At 34.3% G+C, this 24,837-nt stretch overlaps 3 protein-coding genes and 1 long non-coding RNA gene across 4 annotated transcripts; 3 read left to right on the top strand and 1 right to left on the bottom strand.

Moving 5' to 3' along the window:
- Positions 1–1,312: 1,312 nt before the first annotated feature.
- LOC122583644 lies at positions 1,313–7,702 on the top strand. The gene is made up of 8 exons (XM_043756030.1): positions 1,313–1,324; positions 1,493–1,930; positions 2,004–2,363; positions 3,012–3,893; positions 5,327–6,202; positions 7,240–7,365; positions 7,441–7,518; positions 7,619–7,702. The coding sequence occupies exons 1-8, from the start codon at positions 1,313–1,315 to the stop codon at positions 7,700–7,702; spliced, it is 2,856 nt and encodes a 951-aa protein (XP_043611965.1).
- Positions 7,703–12,363: 4,661 nt separating this feature from the next.
- On the bottom strand, positions 12,364–13,455 carry LOC122583074. Its single transcript, XR_006321310.1, has 2 exons — positions 13,409–13,455; positions 12,364–12,669 (listed from the first exon to the last, which is right to left on the bottom strand). It is a non-coding gene; the product is annotated as an uncharacterized LOC122583074 (long non-coding RNA).
- Positions 13,456–14,165: 710 nt separating this feature from the next.
- LOC122582795 (receptor-like protein kinase FERONIA) lies at positions 14,166–16,615 on the top strand. The gene is made up of 3 exons (XM_043755232.1): positions 14,166–15,209; positions 15,380–16,279; positions 16,369–16,615. Exons 1-3 carry the CDS (start codon positions 14,301–14,303, stop codon positions 16,381–16,383), a joined length of 1,824 nt encoding a protein of 607 aa, XP_043611167.1. The 5' UTR covers positions 14,166–14,300; the 3' UTR covers positions 16,384–16,615.
- Positions 16,616–18,090: 1,475 nt separating this feature from the next.
- LOC122583645 (probable receptor-like protein kinase At5g38990) lies at positions 18,091–23,336 on the top strand. The gene is made up of 2 exons (XM_043756031.1): positions 18,091–19,017; positions 23,148–23,336. Exons 1-2 carry the CDS (start codon positions 18,091–18,093, stop codon positions 23,334–23,336), a joined length of 1,116 nt encoding a protein of 371 aa, XP_043611966.1.
- The last annotated feature ends 1,501 nt before the right edge of the window (positions 23,337–24,837 follow it).

A 24,837-nucleotide genomic window follows, 5' to 3' on the forward strand; every position in this document is an offset into this window, starting at 1 on the left:
TAACAATTTTACAAGGAAAATAAGTGACACACACTTTTTTCGGTGACAAACACAAAGTATTGTGTTGCGGTTGTGTTGCCTTTTATAGGAGAGGAATTAGGGCAACACAGCCTTCCTTTGATAGTGCCTAGCCTTCCTTTGATAGTGACTGATGGTAGTTGTCAAGATCTTATTGGCTCATCGTACTTGAATTAATGAGCCTTTGTCTTCTTTACCCAATCGGGTATGAAAGAGAGAACCCTTCTTTTAGTCCCAACTGTATCTTTTTCATTCAAGGTAAAATACAGTTGGAAGAACCACCATGTGACTTTTGTCTTCTTCTCATTTGAATTCTTTCCGCCTTGACTTAACTTGGAAAGAAACCATCGCTGACAAAAGTCATTGGACTCACTGATGACTCGCTGACACAATACGTCAGCGACCAAGTCTTGTCAGCGAATCCTTAACTTTAACACATTCCAATAGCTAAATAGCTAGGTTAACGATTTCACAATTGTATAAACGAAGATAAGGAGACCTTTATTTAAAATCAATATATTGTGGTCACTTCAAGTAACACTTACGTAACCACTTGCAATTAGATGTTGATATATTATGACTAGTGATCATAATAAACTTTATGGGGGCAAATATATATATATATATATATATATACGAGATGGATACCCGTATAATGTGACGGCGATGACGCAACGGGTGGTGATGGTGGCAGTGGTGACGATGTAGTTATTAATCCTAAGTAATTGACGTAAATGGTTGTGTAGTTATTTTATGGTTTAAGGGAAATAATTTTATTAAGAGTATTATAGAGATATTAGGTGGAAATATTCAAATTAATGAATAAAACAGATTGATAGTTTGGATAAGTATGGTTGGAAATTATTTTAGGGATATAGTGGTAGATTTAGTGCGTGAGTTAGGAATGTGTTAAAATTTAAGGGTATTTTGGCTATTTTAAAGGTAGAGAGTTTAAAATAAGGGAGGGTAATTTGTTTTATAATAAAGTATAGACGTATTTAAAAAAAAAAAACAAAACCAAATGCTCTTCAGCATTTTAAGGACACTTATTTCAAAAAAGACACGAGGATAAATCTGAGCCAATTCATTTCTCTCAGCAATTTGATTTGATATTATTTTTATTTTTTCTATTTTCATTTTTGATTTTCTAAATAATTTTTATAGTTTCTTTTATAAAAGCCCATTCTAGAAAAAACATTTTCAATTTGATACGGTAAAGGTTTTGCCTTATGAGGTATATATAATGAATAACTAGCGGGGTGATAGGTCACAGAGAGTGATCGTTATAGGAGTCATGGATGATGATGTAATCTACTTAACGGGCTTAACTTGCTATGACTTTTAAAACTATTTTCTAGAAGAAAAAAAGAAGAGGGGAGAAGAGATGAGAAAGAAAAAAAACCGAATGGTTAACATTTATCTCATTTAAATATTGTAATTTCTGAAAGTTTTTTCTTACCTTTATAATTAACAGCGCCCGCAGAGGAGCATTAATCAACAAAGCACACTACAGAAAGTACCATTGAAAGAGATACAAGCAGCAACCAATAACTTCGAAATCTGTTTTTACGAAACTGAAGATGGCGAACGATATTACGAAGGGGAACGAGCTTCCATCTTAGGAATACCTACAAGCGTGTTTATAAAGAGGTATCCTGAGCATACGGGTCATTATTTGGATGAGCTGAGGCAGGCCACTGACCTACAGCATCCAAATGTTTTGTCGGCTTTCGGTTACTGCAACGAGAAAGGGGAGGAGATTTTGGTGTATGAGTATCCGGAGCTTGGAATCTTAGATGAGTATCTAAATCAAAGCAATGGACCAGCTTCTCCTTGTCTCACGTGGCAACAAAGACTTGAAATATGTTCAGGTGCAGCTCATGGATTAGCTTACCTCCATAGTCAAGACCAGGTGCAGAAAGATTTTCAAAGCCAATTTATTTTTCTTTATGACAAGTGGGTCGCTAAAATATCTACTTCGTTAGCTTTACGGGGCACGTGATGCTTATTTATCACCCGAAAGGATTATTGACGATGAAGACGTGGAACTGACGAAAGAATGCAATGTATATTCTTTCGGCATGGTATTATTTGAATTTCTGTGTGGGGGGTTGTGCACCCAAAAGGTAAATGGCTACATGTTGTCAGCCAAACGGATGAGAGAGTTCTATGAAAAGAAGAAACTTTATAAGATTGTTGATCCTGTTTTAAGACAAGAGAAGACCAGCTCATCTTCCTTGGAGAAATATTCAGCAATTGCGTATCAATGCTTGTCGTATGATCCACAAACACGACCTTCCATGAATGATGTCGCAATAGAGCTTGGAGAGTTATTCAATATCGAGGTAATCCAATATCCCATCATCATATCTTATTTTTTATTAATAGGAACTTTAATTATATTGGCTAGGTATTTAAATCTATACAATTTTTCGAGTAATAAAAGTTATAGTTTTTTTTATATATGTTATTAAAAATTAAGATTATTGATTTATTATAAATTTAAAAGAATACGTGTCGTCTAAATAAATTGTTATATATGTTACGATCACATGATGTCATTTGTCACATAACTGTTCTTAATTAATTATATTATTGATACACCAGTTATCAAAATGCTCTTATTTTTTCCTAATATTGAAGAGGAAGAATATCAACGGCATCACCATGTCATGCAATGATACTTGGATCCTGAAAGATCAGGGTTCGAGGGTTTGAGTCTGAACAGACAAAATTTTACCTTTAATTTAATCTCATGCCTTTTGTAGCGGTTAAAATGGTAGATTTTTCCTATCCTGTGGGTCGCTAGTGATTGCTTGTCCGTATGGATATAATGGCTTACGTTGCAATAGATTAATAAATACTTCGTAAAGCTAATTAATAAACATATGACCGACCGACCGAGATACAAGCAGCAACCAGTAGTTATATATATGCTCGATTCCCAATCTATGAAAGTCGTCTTTTCTTAATTACCTTTTTCAAATTGACAGAGCAGCATTCAACAACAAAGCAAAATACAGAAAGTATCATTGAAAGAGATACAAGCAGCAACCAATTACTTCAAAAAGTGTATTGGCAAAACTCCTGACGGCAAACGCGTATATGAAGGGGAACTTTCCATTTTCGGAACACCAACAAGGGTATATATAACAAGGTATCGTAAGCATACGGGTAATTTTTCGGACGACCTGGACGACTCCACTAAACTACAGCATCCAAATGTTTTGTCCGCTCTCGGTTACTGCAACGAGAAAGGGGAGGAGATTATGGTGTATGAGTACAAAGAGCGGGGAAGTTTAGTTCAGTATATAAGGCGTAGCAATCGATCAACGTCTACTAGTCTTACGTGGCGAGAAAGACTTGAAATATGCGCAGGTGCAGCTCACGGATTAGCTTACCTCCATAGTCAAGACGTGTGTAGCTTGGAATTTAGAAGCGCCTCGATTCTTCTGGATGACAAGTGGGTTGCCAAAGTTGTTGATGATGCTTATAAATCACCAGAAAACATATCGGCGAAAACTTCAACAGCTTTAAATAATGCTTATAAATCACCCGAAAGCATTGTTGATGATAAACACACGGAAGAAGGCAATGCGTATACTTTCGGCATAATATTGTTTGAAGTTCTGTGTGGGAGGTTGTGCACCGAAGTGGTAGATCGCCACGTGTTGTCAGTCGAAGAGATGAAAGACTTGTATAAAAGGAAGAAAGTTTATAACTTTGTTGATCCTGTTTTAAGACAAGAGAACATCAGCTCATCTTTCGTGGAGAAATATTCAGCAATTGCGTATCAATGCTTGTCGTATGATCCTAAAGAACGACCTTCCATGGATGATGTCGCAGTAGAGCTTGAAGAGATATTGGATATCGAGGTATGTTCTGTCTACGATTATCTGCCATATATGGATTAGGGATGGGCATGAGACTAAATGGGACTACTGTACGTTATACCCTCTCGTTCCTGTTGATGCGGTATCAAAACGATACCGTTCACAAAAATCACCAAAACGTGACATCGACCGCAATTTCCAAACATGATATCGATAAATCGCTGTCCCATTTGAGATTCGGTAACGTCGCGCTTGGGATTCGTTACCCTTTTCTGGTACCGGAACATGACTAGGACTAAATTGCGCTCATCCTGATTTTATATTTTTTAAAAAACAAGCCACTTGCTTTCATGTAATAATTAAAGTTTACCAATTTTATTTTTAGATTTGATTCACACCAAAGTCTAAAACTTTCTAAAAATCATCCACTTCCGCACCTTAACTCGTACACATAGATTAGAAAGAATTTAAAATAATATTCTTTTTTTAAAACTTTTTTTTTAAAAGGCTTTTTACTAAACAAAACTTAAAATCCTCTATAACCAATCACCACTTATAAATCATCACCTTTAATCCTCTATGATTATCAATCCACTAATTAATGTCTCTCCTTATAAGGAACTACTTCTAACACTATTCATCACTTCTAGACACACCAAGAACACCCCCTCCTTATAACCCCCACTTCTAACACTTTTTTTTATTTACACTAGTTTAAACACAAATCGGGCCCCACCTGTATAACTAGACGCGCGTTCAAAATCGGAGGCAAGAGGAAGACGCAGCACCAGACGCACCTCGTGCTTATGGCGTCGACTGCGTCTGGTGCGTCGGAAGCGGCCTAGACGCGGTCTAGAAGAGCTATAAGGAGCGGCCTAACTAACTTTTTTTAATACCCATTAGGGCAAAGTACGAACCGTATCAAATCAGGGAATTTTTTTTTTTTTTTTTTTTTGCGAATGTGTTTTATTCTTAAAATTATAAAAAAGTATAAGAAAAACAACAACAACAACAAAAAAAAGATACCTTAAGGAAATAAGTTTATTTTTGATTTTTTTTTCTTGTCTTTTTTTAGTTTTTATATTTGTTGTTTCATACTTTCCATTCTTATTTAACTCATTCCAAAAAAAATTTATATGTATTGTTTTAAAGGGCGTAACCATGTCAGTGTATAGCAAAGTCATGTTGACTAAAGGTAGAGTCCGTCATGCTGTAGTTTATTTTTGATTTTTCTTTTTTAAGAATGAAGCCTCATATATACCACACTAACTCAGATTAGATGTTTTTTACGTATCCATTAAAAAGAGAATGGAAGAAGTAAAAATATCAAAATGAAAAGATAAGAAAAATCATAAACAACTTATCCTTTACTTAATTTGATTAATATTCATGAGTCAGTTTCTGTCTGTATATGCTCGATCTCCCAATCTCTGAAAGTCGCCTTTTATTTTTTTACCTTTGCTTCAAATTGACAGAGGAGCATTAATCAACAAAGCACAATACAGAAAGTACCATTGAAAGAGATACAAGCAGCAACCAATAACTTCGAAATCTGTTTTTACGAAACTGAAAGTGGCAAACGAGTTTACAAAGGGGAAAAACTTTCCATCTTAGGAATACCTACAACAGTGCTTATAAATAGGTATCCTGAGCATACGGGTTATTATTTGAATGACCTGGACGTCTCCACTGAACTACAGCATCCAAATGTTTTGTCCGCTCTCGGTTACTGCAACGAGAAGGGGGAGGAGATTATGGTGTATGAGTATCCCGAGCGTGGAAGCTTAGATCAGTATATAAGGCGTAGCAATAGACCAGCTTCTACTAGTCTTACGTGGAGACAAAGACTTGAAATATGCGCAGGCGCAGCTCATGGATTAGCTTTCCTCCATAGTCAAGACCAGGTGCAGATAGATTTTCAAAGCAGCTATATTCTTCTTGATGACAAATGGGTTGCTAAAATTAGTGATCTAGAAATATCCACACAAGATTCAACAGATGTTGATGCTTATAAATCACCCGAAAGCATTTATACTGATGATAAACACACGGAACCGACTAAAGAAAGCAATGCATATACTTTCGGCATAATATTATTTGAAGTTCTGTGTGGGAGGTTGTGCACCGAGGTGGTAGATGGCTACATGTTGTCAGCCGAAGAGATGACAGAGTTGTATCACAGGAAGAAAGTTTACAACTTTGTTGATCCGGTTTTAAGACAAGAGAACATCAGCTCATATACCGTGAAGAAATATTTAGCAATTGCGGATCGATGCTTGTCGCGTTATCCTAATGAACGACCTTCCATGGATGATGTCGCCGTAGAGCTCGAAGAAATATTGGATATCGAGGTACGTTTTGTCTTCGATTAACTATCTGCTATATGTGATGTGATATACGGGTATCTTTTTCAATAAGTATTAATTTCTTAATTTGTATTTTTAGCGGTAGAGGTCCGATCGAGACAAAATAAAGAGCTAGACATATGGGTGGGAAAAAGATGGAGCCGTTCTAGAAGAAACGAGCACATGGAATTATTGCAAGGGGTGAAGTCGATCGCACGAAAACATCAACGTAACAGGCTTTCGCTTTGATGAAAATCATTTAAAAAAAAAAAAAACAAAAACAAAAAAACGTACGGTTGTATTTACTAGGTAATAAAATAGTTAAGTTAACTGACAGCTATTTGTTTATTAAGTTTAAAAAAACCTTGAAATTTGATTTAATATTTTAAGTTCATAATTAGTAATTATTATTCTTAATTTCTTATCCATGTGGTATTGTGATCAGTTAAACTTCTGCAATTGTATGGTAAAACAATTTGTAATGCCCACAAATTATCCATGCGGAACGACCACCAATGCGTGAAGTCGTGGAAAAGCTTAGAAGGGCAATCATGATCACGTACGTTTTTATCTAATTACAACTCCATATCTTTTCGCACAAGTTGAAATTCATGCTAGACATATATTGTGGCACATAAGAATTTATATACAACTCATTTATATATAAAAGAATAACTTTTTCGAAGGTGGTAACAGGATTATCATGAACGTAAAGAAAAATATGAGCTTATTTAAAAGCAAAATAAATTTTATGATGTTTGATTTGTGGGATTTCAAATTGGAATTGGATTTCCTTAAAATCAGGACAATCAAAAACTATGAGTATTCAAAATGTTAGGCTTGTTTCTACTACTCGACCCAAAGTTTAGACCCTCTTTCATGATGATTGATAGTTAGTTATGACGAAAACTATAACAACTTTCATTTTTTATGTAACAATTGACAATAACAAAGATGCACAATTCATGCTGATTACATGTTCTTTGGTCAACCTGCCTCCTTTACTTTGTTCACTGATCAACGAGTAGAATGTTGTTTTGTAGTTGGTTGAAGACATTAAAGTTGCGTGCCATGAGTTGGCTGATGCAACCAATTATGACCCTGATGGTAGTTTGATGGACGATCTAATAGAAGATGCTGACAGGCTTGTTTCTTGTTTAGCACCTAAAGTAATTGGTTGCTTCACCCAATTTAATTTCTTTTCAATATATCTACCATGATTTGATTTGATTTTTGGTTTCTAGATCCCAGAGGCTCTTGACTTTAGCATGATGTGTGCTTCTTCAAAATGTTGCGAATATGTTCTCAACACACTCACGTTGGTGATCTCTGATACTGCTCTAATTACAAATAAATAGTTTACAACAAATTTCAGCAGATTAAGCAGAGTATCTTATGTTTTATGATTGTGCTTTTTTGCAGGCATTTGAAAATAAGCGGCTTGCTCATGCTGTCAACCAGAGAACACTCACAATTTGTTTACAGAGCTTTTGCTTTGGCTTTTAGATGAAAGGGCTGGAAGGATGGATTACGCCGCCGAAGAGCTTCTGAACACGTTACATGTTGTGCTTTTTAAGATATTGGTAAATGTGCCCCTAAATCTGATGAACTCACGAACATTTATTTCAGAAATTATCCTTGATCGTATTAATTTTGTTGTTGTTACTGTTGTAAATGAAGGAGAATGCAGAGAAGACATCTTCTTTCGTGGTGCTGATCAATCTCTTAAAACCACTTGACCCTTCTAGATGGTCATCTCCACCATCAACCGAGGCTTTTGCTTTACGAAATAAGAAATTTTCAGATTTGGTTGTCAAATGCTTGATTAAAATTACAAAGGTCAACAATAGCTAGTATCCTGATTACATTATGGCAATATGGGTAGATTTGGTTGGTTTGACCTATTGTGTTTGCTTCTTTTTAATGTAACTAGGTTCTTCAAAGTACCATTGATGAGGTTGACATTGACTGGATTCTCCAAAGCATTCATGTATTTCTGCAAGAACATGGGATGGAACGAATCAGGCGAAGGTTTGTATCATCTACCGGTGATATCTTTAATATACATGTTGGAGTCTTTAACTTTTATCTTTGCAACTACTTACAGAAGGGGAGCAGATGGACCTTTGCTCATGGTCGAAATTGTTATACGCGAGCTTGTAAAGTTTCGTGGGACTTCAATAAAATGTCATCTTTCTTTGGTTCCAATCGACATGGTGCCCCGACCCAAAATACTACACTACATTGATTTTTATCTTCAGGTATAATTTTTCAACATATAACATGGTGAAGGTGTGCAATTCGCCTCAATGCATTTTCATTAATTCGTTTCCCATTGAATATTGTTACACCACTAGAAAGGGACAATCGCATATATCCCCAAAAATGCATTTAAAATTATAAATATTCCCAACCAAATTTTTTAATAACAAATATACCCATTTTTTTTTTAAAGGGACAATTACATATATCCCCAAAAATGCATTTAAAATTACAAATATTCCCAACCAAATTTTTTTAATAACAAATATACCCATTTTTTTTTTAAATACACAAATTTACCCATTTATATTTATTTCATCAAATACAATATATATTATGACCATTATGCCCCTTTTTCATTTAAATAATTCATACATATGTTTTCCAGCAAAATCCAAGAGTTCAAGACTATATAAGTTACAAACGGTATGATTAAAAAAAAAAACAACAACATATAGACCCAAAAGCAATATATGTAAAAAAGACAATACACACAAAGTATTTACATAGCAAAAAACATGTAAAGTCCAAAGTTTTTCGTCTATCTTTGAAGACTTATATATATACACATACACAGTATATATATTGATAAACGCCTAATCCGTACTACTTTAAGATATGAAAACGAACATGTTTTGTGAATGTTAATAGACGATTAGGGCGTTTTTATGTTTGTTTAAGTGTTTCAGGTCTTTGGTGACAAATTGAAGTTAAATGGATCATTAAGAAGTCAAACAAAGTCAAGAATCAAGTCAAGAAGTGTCAATGCAAAAATCTGGAAAACTGTCATTTCTGGAGGGCAGTCTGGGACGGCCAGGGGGCAGTCTGGGACGGCCCTAGCTGCACTAAAAATCCGAAAATTAGGGATTTAATTACTTTTCAGTTTATAACACTTCCATACACGACTTTGGAAGTTAACACTTCATAATTTCACATCCCTAGGCAGTTTCCTAACACACACAACACCCCAATTTCATCATCAAATCATATTTTCATGGAGATCAAAGCTTTAATTGAAGAATCAATGATGCTATCAATGATGAAAATTTTAGGCTAATTCTCTTTTGATCATTCTCATGTGAACAATTATGTAAGACAATTGTATTCAACTTTTCTTATGTTCATGTTGGATTAGATGTTTAATTTCCCATTAGTCTTTTAACATCTAATGTTGTTTGGATTGTTTGAATGATTACTAGTTTATAACTTTGAATGAATTCCATCTATCTTTTTATTTCAATTTCTTGTTAATCAATTATCATTGGAAGAATCTCTTATGAACTTGTAATCTTGTTAATGAACAGATAATTTAGTTGTGTCAATTCCCCGGTTTTCATTATCGTGAATCATCACAACCTAATTGATTAGTTCTTAGCATTCATTCAATCCAAGCATATAACGAATCATGTCTATATGGTTTCCAACGAACAAAAGTTAGGTTATACTTTTGAAAACATAATTGAAGCATGAGAATGATCCCTTTATTTAATTGAAGTATTTTGTTAAGTTTATGCTCATTTTTAGTTTTAATCAAACAAATCAATCAATCAAATCGTTTTAAGTTTATGTCTAGTTCAATTAACTCTTGTAATTTGTTTAACACTTTCCCTTGATTCCCTGTGGATACGATACTCTACTTACCCGTACTAATTATTGGTATTTAGTTTTAATTTTGATCAGTTCAACGACATTGATCATATATATATATATATATATATATATTGCATTAATATATGCATACTGTATATTTTTACAAACATACGCACCAAGATTTGTTCCTTGAGTTTTTGATTTCTTCAATTGTGCGCATTATTATCAAAGGAAAAAACGAGAAAACTTACATGGTGGTTTCATCGAAGAAGAATTGGAAACAACTACTTGTCACTTGAGAACTCAATGGCAGAGTAATAATAGTAGAAAAATAGGCCCATTGTTTTGGTGATTAATTAATTAGGGCAGATTAATGAAAGGTATAATAGTTTTATTCATATAAAAACATAAGATTGGGTACATTTGTTATTTAACAATTTTGTTGGGGATATATTTGTAATTTTGGATACATATTTGGATATATATATGCAATTTTCCCCTACTGGAAAAAGAGGCTAATGTAAGGAAAACCTTTTTACCTTTTTGTGAGGAAATCCTGCTAAAAGACGAAAAAATTAGAAACAACTTATATATGTATGGTGGGTGAATATAAAGTTGTCTAAAAGAAGTAATGCATTTATATATGTGGATTCCTTAATTAGAAACAACTTATAAATATTCCATACACGCTAGCTGCTTTCACTTATTTCCATTTTACATTTTACATCTTCTTAATTTTTTATTTGTTAACGCAATTAATTACTTAAAGTAAAATATGTATAAATTAGTAATGCATACATAAAAAGGCGCCAGTAACAAAAAAGGAAGAAGTTAAGAATCAATAAATTGTCAATCAACGTTCAATTAAGTTATTATTGGTAAAGGCAAAGAATGTATGTAACAAACTAACAACGGTTATGATTTATTATAACGTCCATATGTGATAAGAATTTCTATTTTATATGCAACGTCAAATAGAAAAAGAAACTGCTCCAAAAGTAAACCAATCCCTTGGGCTGCTACGAAAAACACCATCAGATTTCAAAGTAGCACGATCTAATTCAAAAATTTCCCCCAATTGAGCACGTCTCACATATGTTTCCCATCTCTTCTCGAGAAACAAGTGGGCTATTTCTTTGCAAAATTGTGCTCAATTTCATATGTGGCAATTCCGCCAAGATCTCTTCGTTAGTTGGGGGAAGAATCCGCCCGAATCGGATTTTTTGAGGAACGTATCGAGAGATAATTTGATTTGGTTAGACAACTAAGTGTTGATTTCTAATTCCTCTGCATTTTTGGCTGCTCCACTAGAATAAGGTTACAACAAATAACAGGACGTGGTGGGAAAAAAGTGAAGCAGAAACAATGATAGAAGAGCTATGGATAGACGGAGTTTAACTAAATGAACATTCAAATCGAAGTCGGAAAACTCCCATAACTATTATTCTTATGTATATGTGGCAATCAAATCATGGATACTCCTGTCATTTTATGGTGTAACACAATTAATAATGCCCACAAATAATTACTTCAAACATAGGTAGAGTGAGATGACCAATTATAGACGAAAAAAGAATGTGTTTTTTAATGTGAAGTTTATATATATATTTTATTTATGTATTAACTAATTAATTGATTGGGTTTTTTTGGTCATGGGCACCGGCGTGGTCCATTTTCAGAGTTGGTAGACTTGGCGTGGTGGGGGCTGGCACGTCCCTGTTACTGGGCCAACAGGACGACGACTTATTCGGCATCAATATCAAATGATCAATATTATATAATTTCTTTCTATTTTTTTCTGCACCATTAGAGAACCGAGACAAGAACATATTTAGACGGGTGAGAAAAAGTTGCAGAAGGAAAAGAAGAAACAAAACGGCATGGAATTTGATAGTTGATACGAGTCTTGATATTAGGGCTAGTTTTAAGCCTTTTATTCAGTTTTTTTTTTTAATTTCAATTTCAGATGCAAAAATTTGTATGTTGTACGAGGTATTTTATTTATTGTAAAGAGAGCATCTGTATCTGATGGGTTGTGGCCTGTGAGGGCAGGCTGACACTGGGCCAGCAGGACGACTTCTTAGCATCAACTTTTTAGTCCATAACTCCATATGATTCATATCAGGCCCGACATTTTAATATATTTAGCCCATGTCATTCTATACAGCCCAACTTTAAATTGCTTCAAGCTCATTCAAAACCTTTCATATGATTCTCATATTCATACCAAGTTTTTTTTTATTTTGACTTCGACATTTGTTTTAGAAAGATTATGAAATCTTTTTATCTGTATACACATCTAGAATCAATGGTAATCAATGGTAACCAATTAAATTCCTGATTTAAAAATTCTAAACATAAAACCAAAATAACATCCGAATATCATTATATTGTGAGTATATTCGGATCGGACACTGTAGATCTGTCGAATCACAAAGGATTCCATCTAATCCGATCACCATCGTCGTTGGCCGCCACACAATCCACCATCACTACCAATACCGTCCCCACTCACACCTGTCGGGGCTTCGATGTCGTCACATAAAAGTAAGGACGGAGCCAGAGTTTTTTTAAACGAGGGGGCAAATTTTGAAGTCGTATATCTTACTCATTTGTGCAACCTGTATTTGATGGGGAGCGTGAGTTCGTCAAAAGATAATATATTTTAAAACCGGTAATATTTAAGTCGACAACCACTAATTCACTAATCAAATTAGCCTAGTAATCAAAGATATCATAGTGCAGTAGATAAGATTGCCTAGTAATCAAAGATATCATAGTGCAGTAGATAAGATTGCTAAACGTGTATACTAATTTATTTCATATACATTTTTAAAGTATAAGAAGTTCATTGCAAATAATTTTTTAGAAGTTTATGTTCTGATCAATATTTTATAAATAGTCTTTTAATTCTAAAATAAAAGATTTGAATGTTTGGTTAAGTTAGTTATGATTTGGATTTTAGTATTTTACCAAAACAAAATACATACTTTGATAACTGGTAAAATAAATCAAATATTGTATTTTTGACTTTTAAAACCATATATACATAAACTATCAAGTTAATGGAAAAAAGTGTAAAAGTAATAAAACAATGGTAGTTGACTGTAAATAAATCACAAGATGACAAAGTAAGAATGCCATCTTCTTTACTTATCTGTGGACTCAGGCTATGTTCTTCCTTTCTTACGGCAAAAATTCCGATCACAATTTTCGGATCTCAAGCTTTATTTTAATTACCTTTAAAGTCATATATCCACTAATGTAAAAGATGAAATCTTCATGCTAGATCCAGTACATACTTTCAACATTAAAATTTTAAATAAACATGTAAAATAAAAAAAAATTACATAATTTTACCAAGATTGAAGTGGGGGCAGTTGCCCCATGCTGGATCCGTCCCTTGATAAAAGAGTAGATTCTCACGTCACGTAAAAAAGAATCGCAAGAGATGGGTTTTTATCACTCTGTATTTTATTTGGGGCTTCTCGTTTATATGGGTTTCATTCAATAAATTAAATGAGTAAATAGATTATGCTATGTTAATCTACGAAGGAGGTTGGTGTTAGGAGGCATCAAGGAGCAGGCAAGAAAAGGAGGAACAAACCCTTTTCGAATCTCGTCCTACCCTTTTGTCATCTATTCTATTGGTGGTTTTGTTCGAAGTTACCATATGTATTACAAAAGTATGTCCAATAATTATTTATGAAACATTTTTAATTATTTTTCCTAATATAGATTTATGGGAATGTTCTCAACAAGTTATCACTTAATACAAATAATATAGCAGACAGTACAAATATATAATACACAATAATAGTAGATTAGTTAAAAAGTGTGGTCCGATTATCGTTTCTAGAAAAAAAAATTACGCCACAATTAGTCAATGACAACAGTTGCATTATCAAACCAAAATACACAATGAAACAGAAAGGAAAGGACCACATTTTTTGTCCACAAATGAGCAGCTGGTCTTCTTCACATACCAAGTGGCCAGGTAAATGTTTATTATTATTAATAAAAAACGCGTTGTGCATGTTAGTCGTTGAAAATAAATATCACCCACCTTAATGCATCACATAACTTTTTATTTTTTCGTTTTCACATGAGTGTTGATCGAGCAATTGATAGAAAACACATTTAATAAAAAAAAAAAAAATTTTCTCAAGCTAGCTCTCTCCTCTTTGCTACTACGTACTGCATCATCTTATATTTCATCTCTTTTTTTCCATTGTTCCGAACCACTAAAATAATGTCTTTCATAGAAGAATTCAAACATTTCAAAATTCCATTCGAAGTTTTAGAATCTGCCACCAACAATTTTAGTGACACCAACTGTATTGGGGATGGTGGGTTCGGAAAAGTTTATAAAGGAGAGATTCTCTTATCTGGCGTGCTGACCATGGTTGCTGTTAAGCGTTTAGATGAATCAAATGGACAAGGAAGGACTGAGTTTTGGAAAGAGATAACGATGCTTTTTCAATACAAACACCAAAATCTTGTCTCCCTCTTAGGCTTTTGTGACGAGGGCAGTGAGAAGCTTCTTGTGTACGAGTATCTATCGAAGAAAAGTCTAGACTTGTACCTAGATAGCGTCGATCTCACTTGGATGCAACGCCTTTTAATATGCCACGGGGCTGCAAAGGGACTACGCTATCTTCATGAGCCTGTAGAGGGGAGTAAGCACAGAGTCTTACACCGTGATATCAAAAGTGCAAATATCTTGTTGGATCACAACTGGAGATCCAAGATAACCGACTTTGGTTTGTCTAGAATGGCTCCTGCTAACCAAGAATTTACTCTTCTTTTTTCAAATGCAACAGGCACGGGGGGATATTGCGATCCATTGTATCAATATACGGGCTTGTTGACAAAGGAATCTGACGTGTATTCCTTTGGTGTTGTTTTGTTCGAAGTTCTTTGTGGAAGAGTTGCATATGCACAAGATAACAATGATATTGCGTTGGTGCCATTGGCACATAAATGCTATGAAGAAAATAAATTGGATACAATCATTCACTCTGGTATTAGGGATACAATTTCACCAAAGTCTTTAGAAAGGTTTACAGCGATAGCTTTTCAATGTTTGCAGATGAATCGTGAAGAACGACCATTAATGGCCAAAATCCAGGAAGAGATCGAAATTGCATATAGATATCAAGTACGTTTTGATTGTTGAATTATTCTTTGTATTTTTATTTATTTATATTTATATATCTTTGGTTTGATTGTTTTAATGAACACATAATTAAGGCCGTTAATTAAATTCATAAGACGGCCTCCCTTTTAAAATTATATTTTTTGACAGTCTTATCTCGATCAAATTGATAGGAATTCGCCAACATATCACTACCGGAAGTACCAATGGAAGAGATAGAAGTAGCAACTGGAAACTTTAAGTTGTGTATTTCGGAAATTAATGAATATTATCAGGTTTACGAAGGGGAACTTTCCATCTCCGGAGGAAAACCTACAATGGTCTTTATCAGGAGGTTTTCTGACTCCTTCCCAGGAAGCACAAATTTATATTTGTATCAACTTATTTACTTCTCTCAGTTCTCTGGTGAAGAGCTTACAAATATTCTCCCTGTTGTCGGTTATTGTGATCACGAGGAAAAGGGAAAATTTGTTGTCCATAAATATGCACAGCGTGGAAGTTTAGATCAGTATATAAGCACGCATACTTCTACTACTCTTACGTGGCTCCAAAGACTTCAAATATGTGCCGGTGCAGCTCATGGATTACAAGGTCTCCATTATCAACGCATGATGCTGCGTGCAATTAGAAGCGCAAAGATTTTCCTAGATGACAATTGGATTGCTCATGTATGTAATTTTGTGATATCTTCCCCGAGTAGTTCAACAAGCTTAGATGACGTTGCTGCTGACCGTGTTTATGGTGCACCAGAGGTCGTTGTTAGTACTGGTAACGCGTCATTGAAGGGAGATGTATATTCTTTTGGCGTGGTACTATTTGAAGTTCTGTGTGGGAGGCTGTTCACCGAAGAGGTGGATGGCGTCATGTTATCGCCCAAACTCATCAAAGAGTTTTTTGAACAAAAGAAACTTGATGAGATTGTTGATCCTGCTCTTTTAACAAAAGACAACGTCAGCTCAGATTCCCTAGACACGTATTCAGCAATTGCGTATCGATGCTTGCATGATGATCCAAAACAACGACCTTCCATGGATGTTGTTGTACAAGAGCTTGAAGAGTTATTGAGGATCGAGGTTAGTTCTCTGCAGTAGATTAAAATAAAACCAACAATATGCAATGTATGTGTTAATATCTTTAATTATATGTTTAACTGCTCCTCTAGAGAAACAAGACATAAAAAGAACTAGACGGCTGGGAAGAAGTTGCAGCCGAGAAGAGATAAAGATACATTGAATGATCACAAGATGAATTTGGTCACAGAACCACAAAGACGGTGTTGAGTTAAACTATGGATGTTCCGTCATTTTATGGTGTAAAAATTTGTAATCCCGACGAATGCTTACCTCAAAAATATGTGGAGTGAGATGCCTAATTAAATATACAAAAATTTGTACAGTATGTTTTAAGCACCCGATCTACAACTTCCCATCTATATCACTATATGTACAACTTTTACATATCAATGTCATAAGATGTAAGTCTCTAAAGCCACGGGATCTACGAGGTTAAATCGCTGACATCTAAGCGTGAAAACTCGATCTTAAACGCAAATAATCAACAATATATAAGCAATAAGAACGAACCAGAACTGTATATTTACATCAATATATAATTCAGATTACAACACCAAGTTCTGCTAAAAATACGAATACAAAAATATGACCGAAGGGTTTTCAAGTTACAACTCAAACCATAAGTTAAACCTAAACCTAACATCTACAATTATTGGCTCAGAGTCTCAAACATGGACCGAACCGAACCCAAACAAGTATCAGATACTGATTTCGAGTCTTTTAAACTTGACCAACACGAGTTTGCAGCCTTGACCTACTTGAGTTTGCCACTAAACACGTAAAAAGTTTAAGTCTACTACAAGTACATATTCATAAAACTCAAGACAAACTTATATAATGTAGTTTAAGACAAACTTATATAATGTAGTTTGTCACCCAGTAGAAATGTACCGACTCTCTCTTAACATCAGCATTTAGATCGAAGCCCTCATCAATCTTCATAGTCCTCATCGAACTTTAAATTCATGTCACTATTTATACTTTAAAATTTTACGCTCATTCAACATCCTTCTTAGGTAGAAAAGGCTTCTTAACTTCATTCATACACACTTGGTTCACATGGTCTACCAATGATCGAACAGCTGGTTTAGATGGCCCTCTAGTTGGTTTATTATATTAAATGATACGCGTTTGGTTATCGGTTCAGTAAAAAATTCAGCGAACTGAACTGCCTTTGTGATATATTAATGCATCACATAAGTGCTGACCGAGCAAGATAGATAACACAAATTTAATTTCAGAATCTTGTCAAGCTCTTCCCGATTTGCTACTACTGCTTCATCTTATATTCCTTCATCTTATATTCCTTCTCATCTTTCTTTTGTTTGAATCACTAAAAGAATTCCATCATCTCCGAATTCCACTCCAAAATTTAGAAGACATTTTCCTGAGTGGCGTGCGATTAATTAGATAGGACTTGGTAATGCCAAAATTAAATTAAACAATATTGAAACAGCAAGGAAAGAGCCACATGTATTTCAGTATTTGTTCACCAATAATGACTGCGCGTATTCCATACATAAAAAATTTATATCAAAGTTGACTTAAAACAACCAAGTGGCCGGCCTGGATATATAATGCCAAGCTGAGTCACCTGTACGTACGACTGTCGCTTAAAAATAACACCAACCTGCTTGTGATATATTAATACACCCATCACATAAGTGAGAGTTGATCGGGCAAGATATATAGAACAACACACATTTGATTTCTTAATCTATCTTGTCAAACTCTTTCCTTCCTTCGATTTACTATATTACTTCTTCATCTTATTCCTTCTCTTCTTTCGTTTGTTTTTAACCACTAAAATAATGTCATCTGCTTCCATTAAAGAGTTCCAACATCTCCGAATTTCACTCCAAGATTTAAAATCCGCGACCAATGATTTTGCGGAAACCAACTGTATCGGGCGTGGTGGGTTCGGAAAAGTTTATAAAGGGGAAATATTCCTTAGTGGCGTGCTCAACGCGGTTGCTATAAAACGATTAGATAGAACATTTGGACAAGGAACCCCTGAATTTTGGAAAGAGGTACTGTTTCTTTCTCAATATAAACACGAAAATCTTGTCTCCCTCTTAGGCTTTTGTGACGAGAATGGTGAGAATCTTCTTGTCTACAAGTATCTATCTAACAGAAGCCTCGACTTATACCTAAATAGTGTCAATCTCTCGTTGAGTCAACGCCTTGTCATATGCGTGGAGGCAGCAATGGGATTACAGTATCTTCATGAACCTCTGGAGGGGAGCCAACAAAGAGTATTACACCGAGATATCAAAAGTGCAAATATATTGTTGGATCATAATTGGAGAGCTAAGATAGCAGACTTTGGTTTATCGAAACTGAGTCCCGCTAACCAACAATTTAGTTTTGCTTATTCTGGAGTAGTAGGTACAATGGGCTATTGCGATCCCGTATATGCCCAAAAAGGCTTCTTGACAAAAGAATCTGATGTATATTCTTTTGGTGTGGTTTTGTTTGAAGTTCTTTGTGGAAGACCAAGTGAACAAAATTATTACTCGTATAATGATATTCGCAGATATCTCATTGCATTGTCACGGGAATGCTACGAAAAGAAGAAAATGTATTCAATTATTCACGTTGGTCTACAAGGTCATATTTCCTTAAAGTGTTTGGAAAAGTTTTCAACAATAGCATATCGATGTACACACATAGAACGTGCAAAACGACCAACAATGGATGAAGTCGTGAAAGAGCTTAAATTTGCATTGCTTGATCAAGTAAGTTCTATAGCCATGAGATATTATTTGTAACATAGCTTCATTGAGTCCCGTATCAGTTATATATCCTATATATTAGACAAGTTGGAATACATGCATGTTAGATTTTTAAGATTTTGTTGTATATAATTTTACTGGTTATAGTTAAGGTGTATAAAATAATTATAAACTCACCTTAAAATTTAAGAGTATGTCTTTGATATATATGGTATAATATTTTTATTCATATTAACTACAACTTTAAAAATTGTATTTATAATTTTTTTTTTTATAATAATCATCTCCCTTCTATATAAAAACCCTTTTTTAAGGTATGTAGCTACATTATCATTTACGTTAAAGGGAAAAAAAGGATTTCTAAAGCAAAATTAAATAGTCTGGGTGGATAAAATGTTTGGTGGGACATAAGCATTAAGCCGGAGTAAATCCAAAATAAAGATCGTCATCTAAACAAAGCTAGAGTGGAGGAAAAGATCAAAGAAAGAATGACACATTTTTTAATCATGATGTAATTCAGGCAATTTGCTTGGAACAATCATTAAGAAAAAGGGTCTGGATAATCTAGTAAACTCATCCAATGCAAAACTCATTAAGCAATAAAACGATCTTAATTTCATATTTTTTGTTTTTCTTAATTTTACCAAGGCTTCAATCGCCTTGGTTCACATCAAGGGCTCACTAACCTAATTTTCTTCGGGGTTGGGTTCATGTTAACCCTAGTAACCTAAAAATATTTTTAAATTTATTTAACATTTCTTATAGGTTGACCCATCAACTTATTTGACCCGTCAACCCATGACCCCTTTGACTAGAAAGCTACCCACCCAGACATATGTCTTGTTTGACCTGAAATCAACTTGCCAATCTGCCAATCCAACAATTCATTTGACCCGTCAACCCGGAACTCAACCCGTCAACCTGCCAAACGGATTCTTTCAGGTTGGTAGGCTAGGTCCGGGTTGACGGATCGTGGGTCATGGTTGGAATTTCTAACCAGAAAATTTTTAATGGATGGATTAGTGTCAGATATTTAAAACCTGCCAACCCCAACCCATTAGCAACCATTATTTATCACGGTTGTATCTGAAATGTCATATTGATCGTTCGTTATTCTTTAACTTGTTTTACTAATGACACTATATATGTGACAAAATAGGGTAATATATTTGTTTGGAACTTAATTTTATTTATTATGACAGCGTTTTAAATGATATTTCAATAAAGTTTATATATATGAATTTTAGGTAAAATAAAACAAATATTAAAATAAAACAAATAAAACAATAGGTTTTCTATCATCATGTATCAATTGTTTCATGAATTTTCATGCATTAATTTAACCATGATCTAAGGATCAAGATCTTGTCTTATTTGTTTAACTTTACTACTTATTTTACAATATCCAACACCTATATATATACATACATATATATATAGAAAAGGGAATATAAGGATGTCCGATACCTAAGCTTAGGTGTGGAACCCCTCACATACTAATATTTTATTATTTATTGTTTAATGAATAAATGTCTAAGCATAGGTACCTAATAGCCTTATATCCTGTATTATACTATATATTATTGCTATAAATAAATAGTCTTTTGTTGAGTCTTTATATTATAATACATTATACATATATTATGATATCTATACTTTAATTATATATATTTATTTTGAAACTTCTTTAATCTATATAGTTTTATATTTTTATCGTTGTAACATTGTCGTATTTGTATCTTGAATTTTTAGTTTTGTCGTTTTCTGTTCTCATATCGTCATCGTACCCCATAGTCGTACCTGTATGTGCAACATAGTCTAAAGGTCCACATTTTATCAATTATAATTTAAGGTTTCTCTTTTATTATATACTAGTATTAATACTCATATAATTACAAAATGATTATATAACCATCATCATATGTAATTATTTTTGTAATTAATAAAAAAACACTATTAACTTAAAAAATTATAAATAATAAAATAAAATATACATTTAATTTATTCCTTAAATAATTAATGACATCTATTAGGATAATGATATCTATTTATTTAGCATTATTTATATTTATATATGAAATTCAGGGTTTCACTGTTAGACAGCGTTTCAGGGTCACTAACTTGAGAGAAATTTTTTTCTATGAGAGAGTTCCTAGACATTTACCCTTTTTTATGTGAAATTTGGATAATAATAAAAATATATTACGTATCCTTTATATGAAATAAAAAAATTAGAATAAAAATATATATTATATTCAATAATGACACATGTCTCATAAAATATATATATAATATATATATATGTGTGTGTGGGGGGGGGTAGAGAAGGTCTTATAGGCCAATTAGAACGCGACATTTATCAAAATGAAAAAAAAAATGCGCGGTAGCATTTTGGTAAATATATCAAACTTTTTTGAAGCTTGGTCAGCTTGGGTTCTGATCAGCTTGGTCAGCTTGGTTTGGTCAGCTTGGGTTCTGGGTTAGCTTGGTTGGTCAGCTTGGTCCGGGTCAGCTTGGGATCTGATCAGCTTAGTTGGTCAGCATGATCAGTTTGGTCAGATTAGGGTCAGGGTCTAATTGGGTCTGCTTGGGGTCAGCTTGGGTCAGGTTGGGTTAGCTTGGGGTTGGGTCAGCTTGGGGTTAGGTTGGGTTAGCTTGGGGTCTGGTTCAGGTTGGGTCAGATTGATTAGCTTGGGTTGGGTCAGCTTGATACAATCTACACAAATATAGATTATGGGTTTTGGGTCAGCTTGGGGCCAGGTTAGGTCAGCTTGGGGTTGGGTTAGGTCAGCTTGGGGTCTGGTTCAGGTTGGGTCAACTTGACACAATCTACACAAATGTAGATTATGGGTTTTGGGTCAGCTTGGGGTTGGGTTGGGTCAGCTTGGGGTCTGGGTCAGCTTGGGGTCTGGGTCAGGTTGGGTCAGCTTGGTAACCTTGGGTTGGGTTAGCTTGACACAATCTACACAAATGTAGATTATGGGTTTTGGGTCAGCTTAGGTCATGTTGGTTAGCTTGACACAAAACTACACATAATCTACACAAATGTAGATCCCAAGCTGACCCAGATTCCAGGCTGACCAAGTTGACCCATAACCCAGGCTGACCAATCTGACCCAACGAAGCTGACCAACCAAGCTTATCAGAACCCAAGCTGACCAACCAAGCTGACCTTGAACCCAGGCTGACCAAGCTGACCCAACCAAGCTGACAAACCAAACTGATCATAACCCAAGCTGACCCAGAACCAGGCTGACAAAATTTTGATTTATTTACAAAAATGCCACCGCGTTTTTTTTTTTTTGAAAAATCCACATGTCACGTTCTGATTGGTTCATAAGACCTTCTTTCCTTTCTCTCCTTAAGACACCTTTTTATTTGATCTATCTCCTATATATATATATATATATATATATATCACATGTCGCTTCAACATGTATACAATCATGTTTTAATATATTAGTAAACTTCAGGGATATCCTTCTTCATCCCTTTTCACAAGCAATGAATGCTTCACATTTTTCTTTCCATTTTTCTCCAGTTAAACGAAGGCAAAAAAAAAAAAAAAGATAAATCAAATAAGGAGAGAGGGTGGGAAGAAACTAGGCACCACCATCACCATTTTGCCCCCCCCCCCCCCCCCAAGAAGGTACCTATAGGGCGGGATGCTGTTCCACCCTATCACCACCCTATCACCGATCAGTCACCACCTTGCTCCCTACGTACCCTGTCTACCATCAAAGACCTAAACATATAGTATATAAAAACATAAATTCAACTTAAATTACGACAATATTTTCGTGACGACTCGTTATGTGATGAAAACAACTAAAAGAAGATACATTATAATTACATGTATTGTATACATTTATAAATAACTTTAATCATTTCAATCTTTTGTATTGTAAAGTTGTTTGGGAGGATATACAAATCAATGTGTTTACATATACTATAATAACTGTTTTTTAGATAATCAATCCTTTTTTATATATCATGTAATAACTTGAATCAGACACCTGTCGACATCTATAGAAAGAACAAATAAAGTGCACCAACAACTACCCTCTTCACTCTCCTAGAAATCTACATAGTATAGTTAGAGTTGCTAATCTTATACATATTGATCTTGGCAGGTCCGTTTTGAAATATTCTCGTTAGCAGGTTCGTGTATGCCCTCTGAATGTGGGGGAATGAGAAATCGAACGGGTGAAATGGGTGATTCTTTAGCATGCCTAAACGAATCTATTGTTGGAGATCATGTTGTCGGGCAACAAGTAGCCGATAATGCAGTGCCGGTACTTTTTCTTGTGTTTGGATCATAAGCTAAATATATTATATATTATATATATTTGATCGTACACTACTTGTGGTTATCTTATATATGTGTGAAACACAACATGAAACATAGATCTTTATGTCGTCTATTTGTCCGACTCGATTTCTGCCACTATCTACTCATTGTCTAAGAGTGGAAGGAGTGGCGTGCGGTATCGACTGGTAACACAACCGCCAGTGGTTTGGTGAAGGGAAAATGGATGGAAATCGGGGTTGTTTAGTGTGAACGTAGAGAGGGGCCCACCCAACGTCAAATATCCAACCATTTTAATCTTTCTATTAATAGAAATAATATTTTCTTTTGTTTTTATAAACCTTATAACCCTTTAAATACACAACACTTACACAGTTACACCATTTTCAAACGAGAACTCATTTTCTATACAAATTCATTCCACCTTTCTTCCGTTTCTCACCGAAAAATATCTATAAGCTTTAAAAACTTACGATCGCTTAAATCTTTCACTATCTCATAATAACAATAATAACAATAATAATAATAATAATAATAATAATAATAATAATAATAAGGTTTTAGGTAAAATAAAACAAGTATTAAAGTAAGAAAAATAATAATAGGGTTTTCTACACTGAAGATCACCGTGCATCATGAAAATCATTATGCATCAATTGCTTTATAAATCTTTGTGCATCAATTTAACCATGATCTAAGAGTCAAGATCGTGTCTTACTTGTTTTACTTTAATAATTTTTTGACAATATCCAACCCCATAATAATAATGCATCAAATACTTGAAGCCTCTATGTTTGTAACATATGAAGATGAGGTACATGAAAAATTGTACTTTACCTTATAGCTCAGTGGTTGAGCATCAACATTACATGTTGGAGGTCTCGAGTTCGATACATGAGAAGGACATTTAGAGAATTTCACAATAAAGTCATTCAGTGAAGCAGGTTTGAGTCTTGCAGAGGGAGCATTGTTTTATCCCAATTAAATGTCGTGCATTTGAGCGGTTTAGTTGGGAGTTTCTCCTTCTATTAGGTATTGAGGGTGAGGGGGCTCTCTAACGCGGACCCATTTAAAAGAACGTAAGTTAGATCTCCTTTTGCAAACAAATGATCCACGCCTTTCAAAACAAAAGTTCATAGAAAAATTGAACACTAATTTTTTTTTTTTTTGATCTATACTGACGTTCCTATTCATTTCATATTTACTTATTTTCATTGAATAAATTTTTTTCTTCAACCTCTTTTATTTACACAAATTGTCAATAAAAAATATCACCAAACATTAATATTTTTAGTAGTTATATATGTATCCGCGAATTACACGATATATTATCTAGTTGGAAAATGATTAATCCTCTTAACAAATTAGCTTAAAAATCCTCTTAATTATTAGATGATCACGTGTAGAAAAATGGATTAAGATTAGGAAAGTTAGTACACCAAAATTTTAAGACTACTTTGTTAGAGGATTTCATTTTCCTATTTAGTTCACTCATAAACTCCCCTTTTCAAATT

Source organism: Erigeron canadensis, chromosome 9 (genome assembly GCF_010389155.1).
Source record: "Erigeron canadensis isolate Cc75 chromosome 9, C_canadensis_v1, whole genome shotgun sequence".
Taxonomy (NCBI): Eukaryota; Viridiplantae; Streptophyta; class Magnoliopsida; order Asterales; family Asteraceae; genus Erigeron; species Erigeron canadensis.

Excerpts from the sequence above, each read along its gene's own strand:
- LOC122582795 (XM_043755232.1), top strand. The coding sequence starts at position 14,301 with ATGTCTTTCATAGAAGAATTCAAACATTTCAAAATTCCATTCGAAGTT. Across the intron at positions 15,210-15,379 it reads AAATTGCATATAGATATCAA|GAATTCGCCAACATATCACT; the intron begins GTACGTTTTGAT and ends TCAAATTGATAG.
- LOC122583645 (XM_043756031.1), top strand. The coding sequence starts at position 18,091 with ATGTCATCTGCTTCCATTAAAGAGTTCCAACATCTCCGAATTTCACTC. Across the intron at positions 19,018-23,147 it reads AATTTGCATTGCTTGATCAA|GTCCGTTTTGAAATATTCTC; the intron begins GTAAGTTCTATA and ends TGATCTTGGCAG.
- LOC122583644 (XM_043756030.1), top strand. Across the intron at positions 2,364-3,011 it reads GAGAGTTATTCAATATCGAG|AGCAGCATTCAACAACAAAG; the intron begins GTAATCCAATAT and ends TCAAATTGACAG. Across the intron at positions 6,203-7,239 it reads AAGAAATATTGGATATCGAG|TTGGTTGAAGACATTAAAGT; the intron begins GTACGTTTTGTC and ends GTTGTTTTGTAG.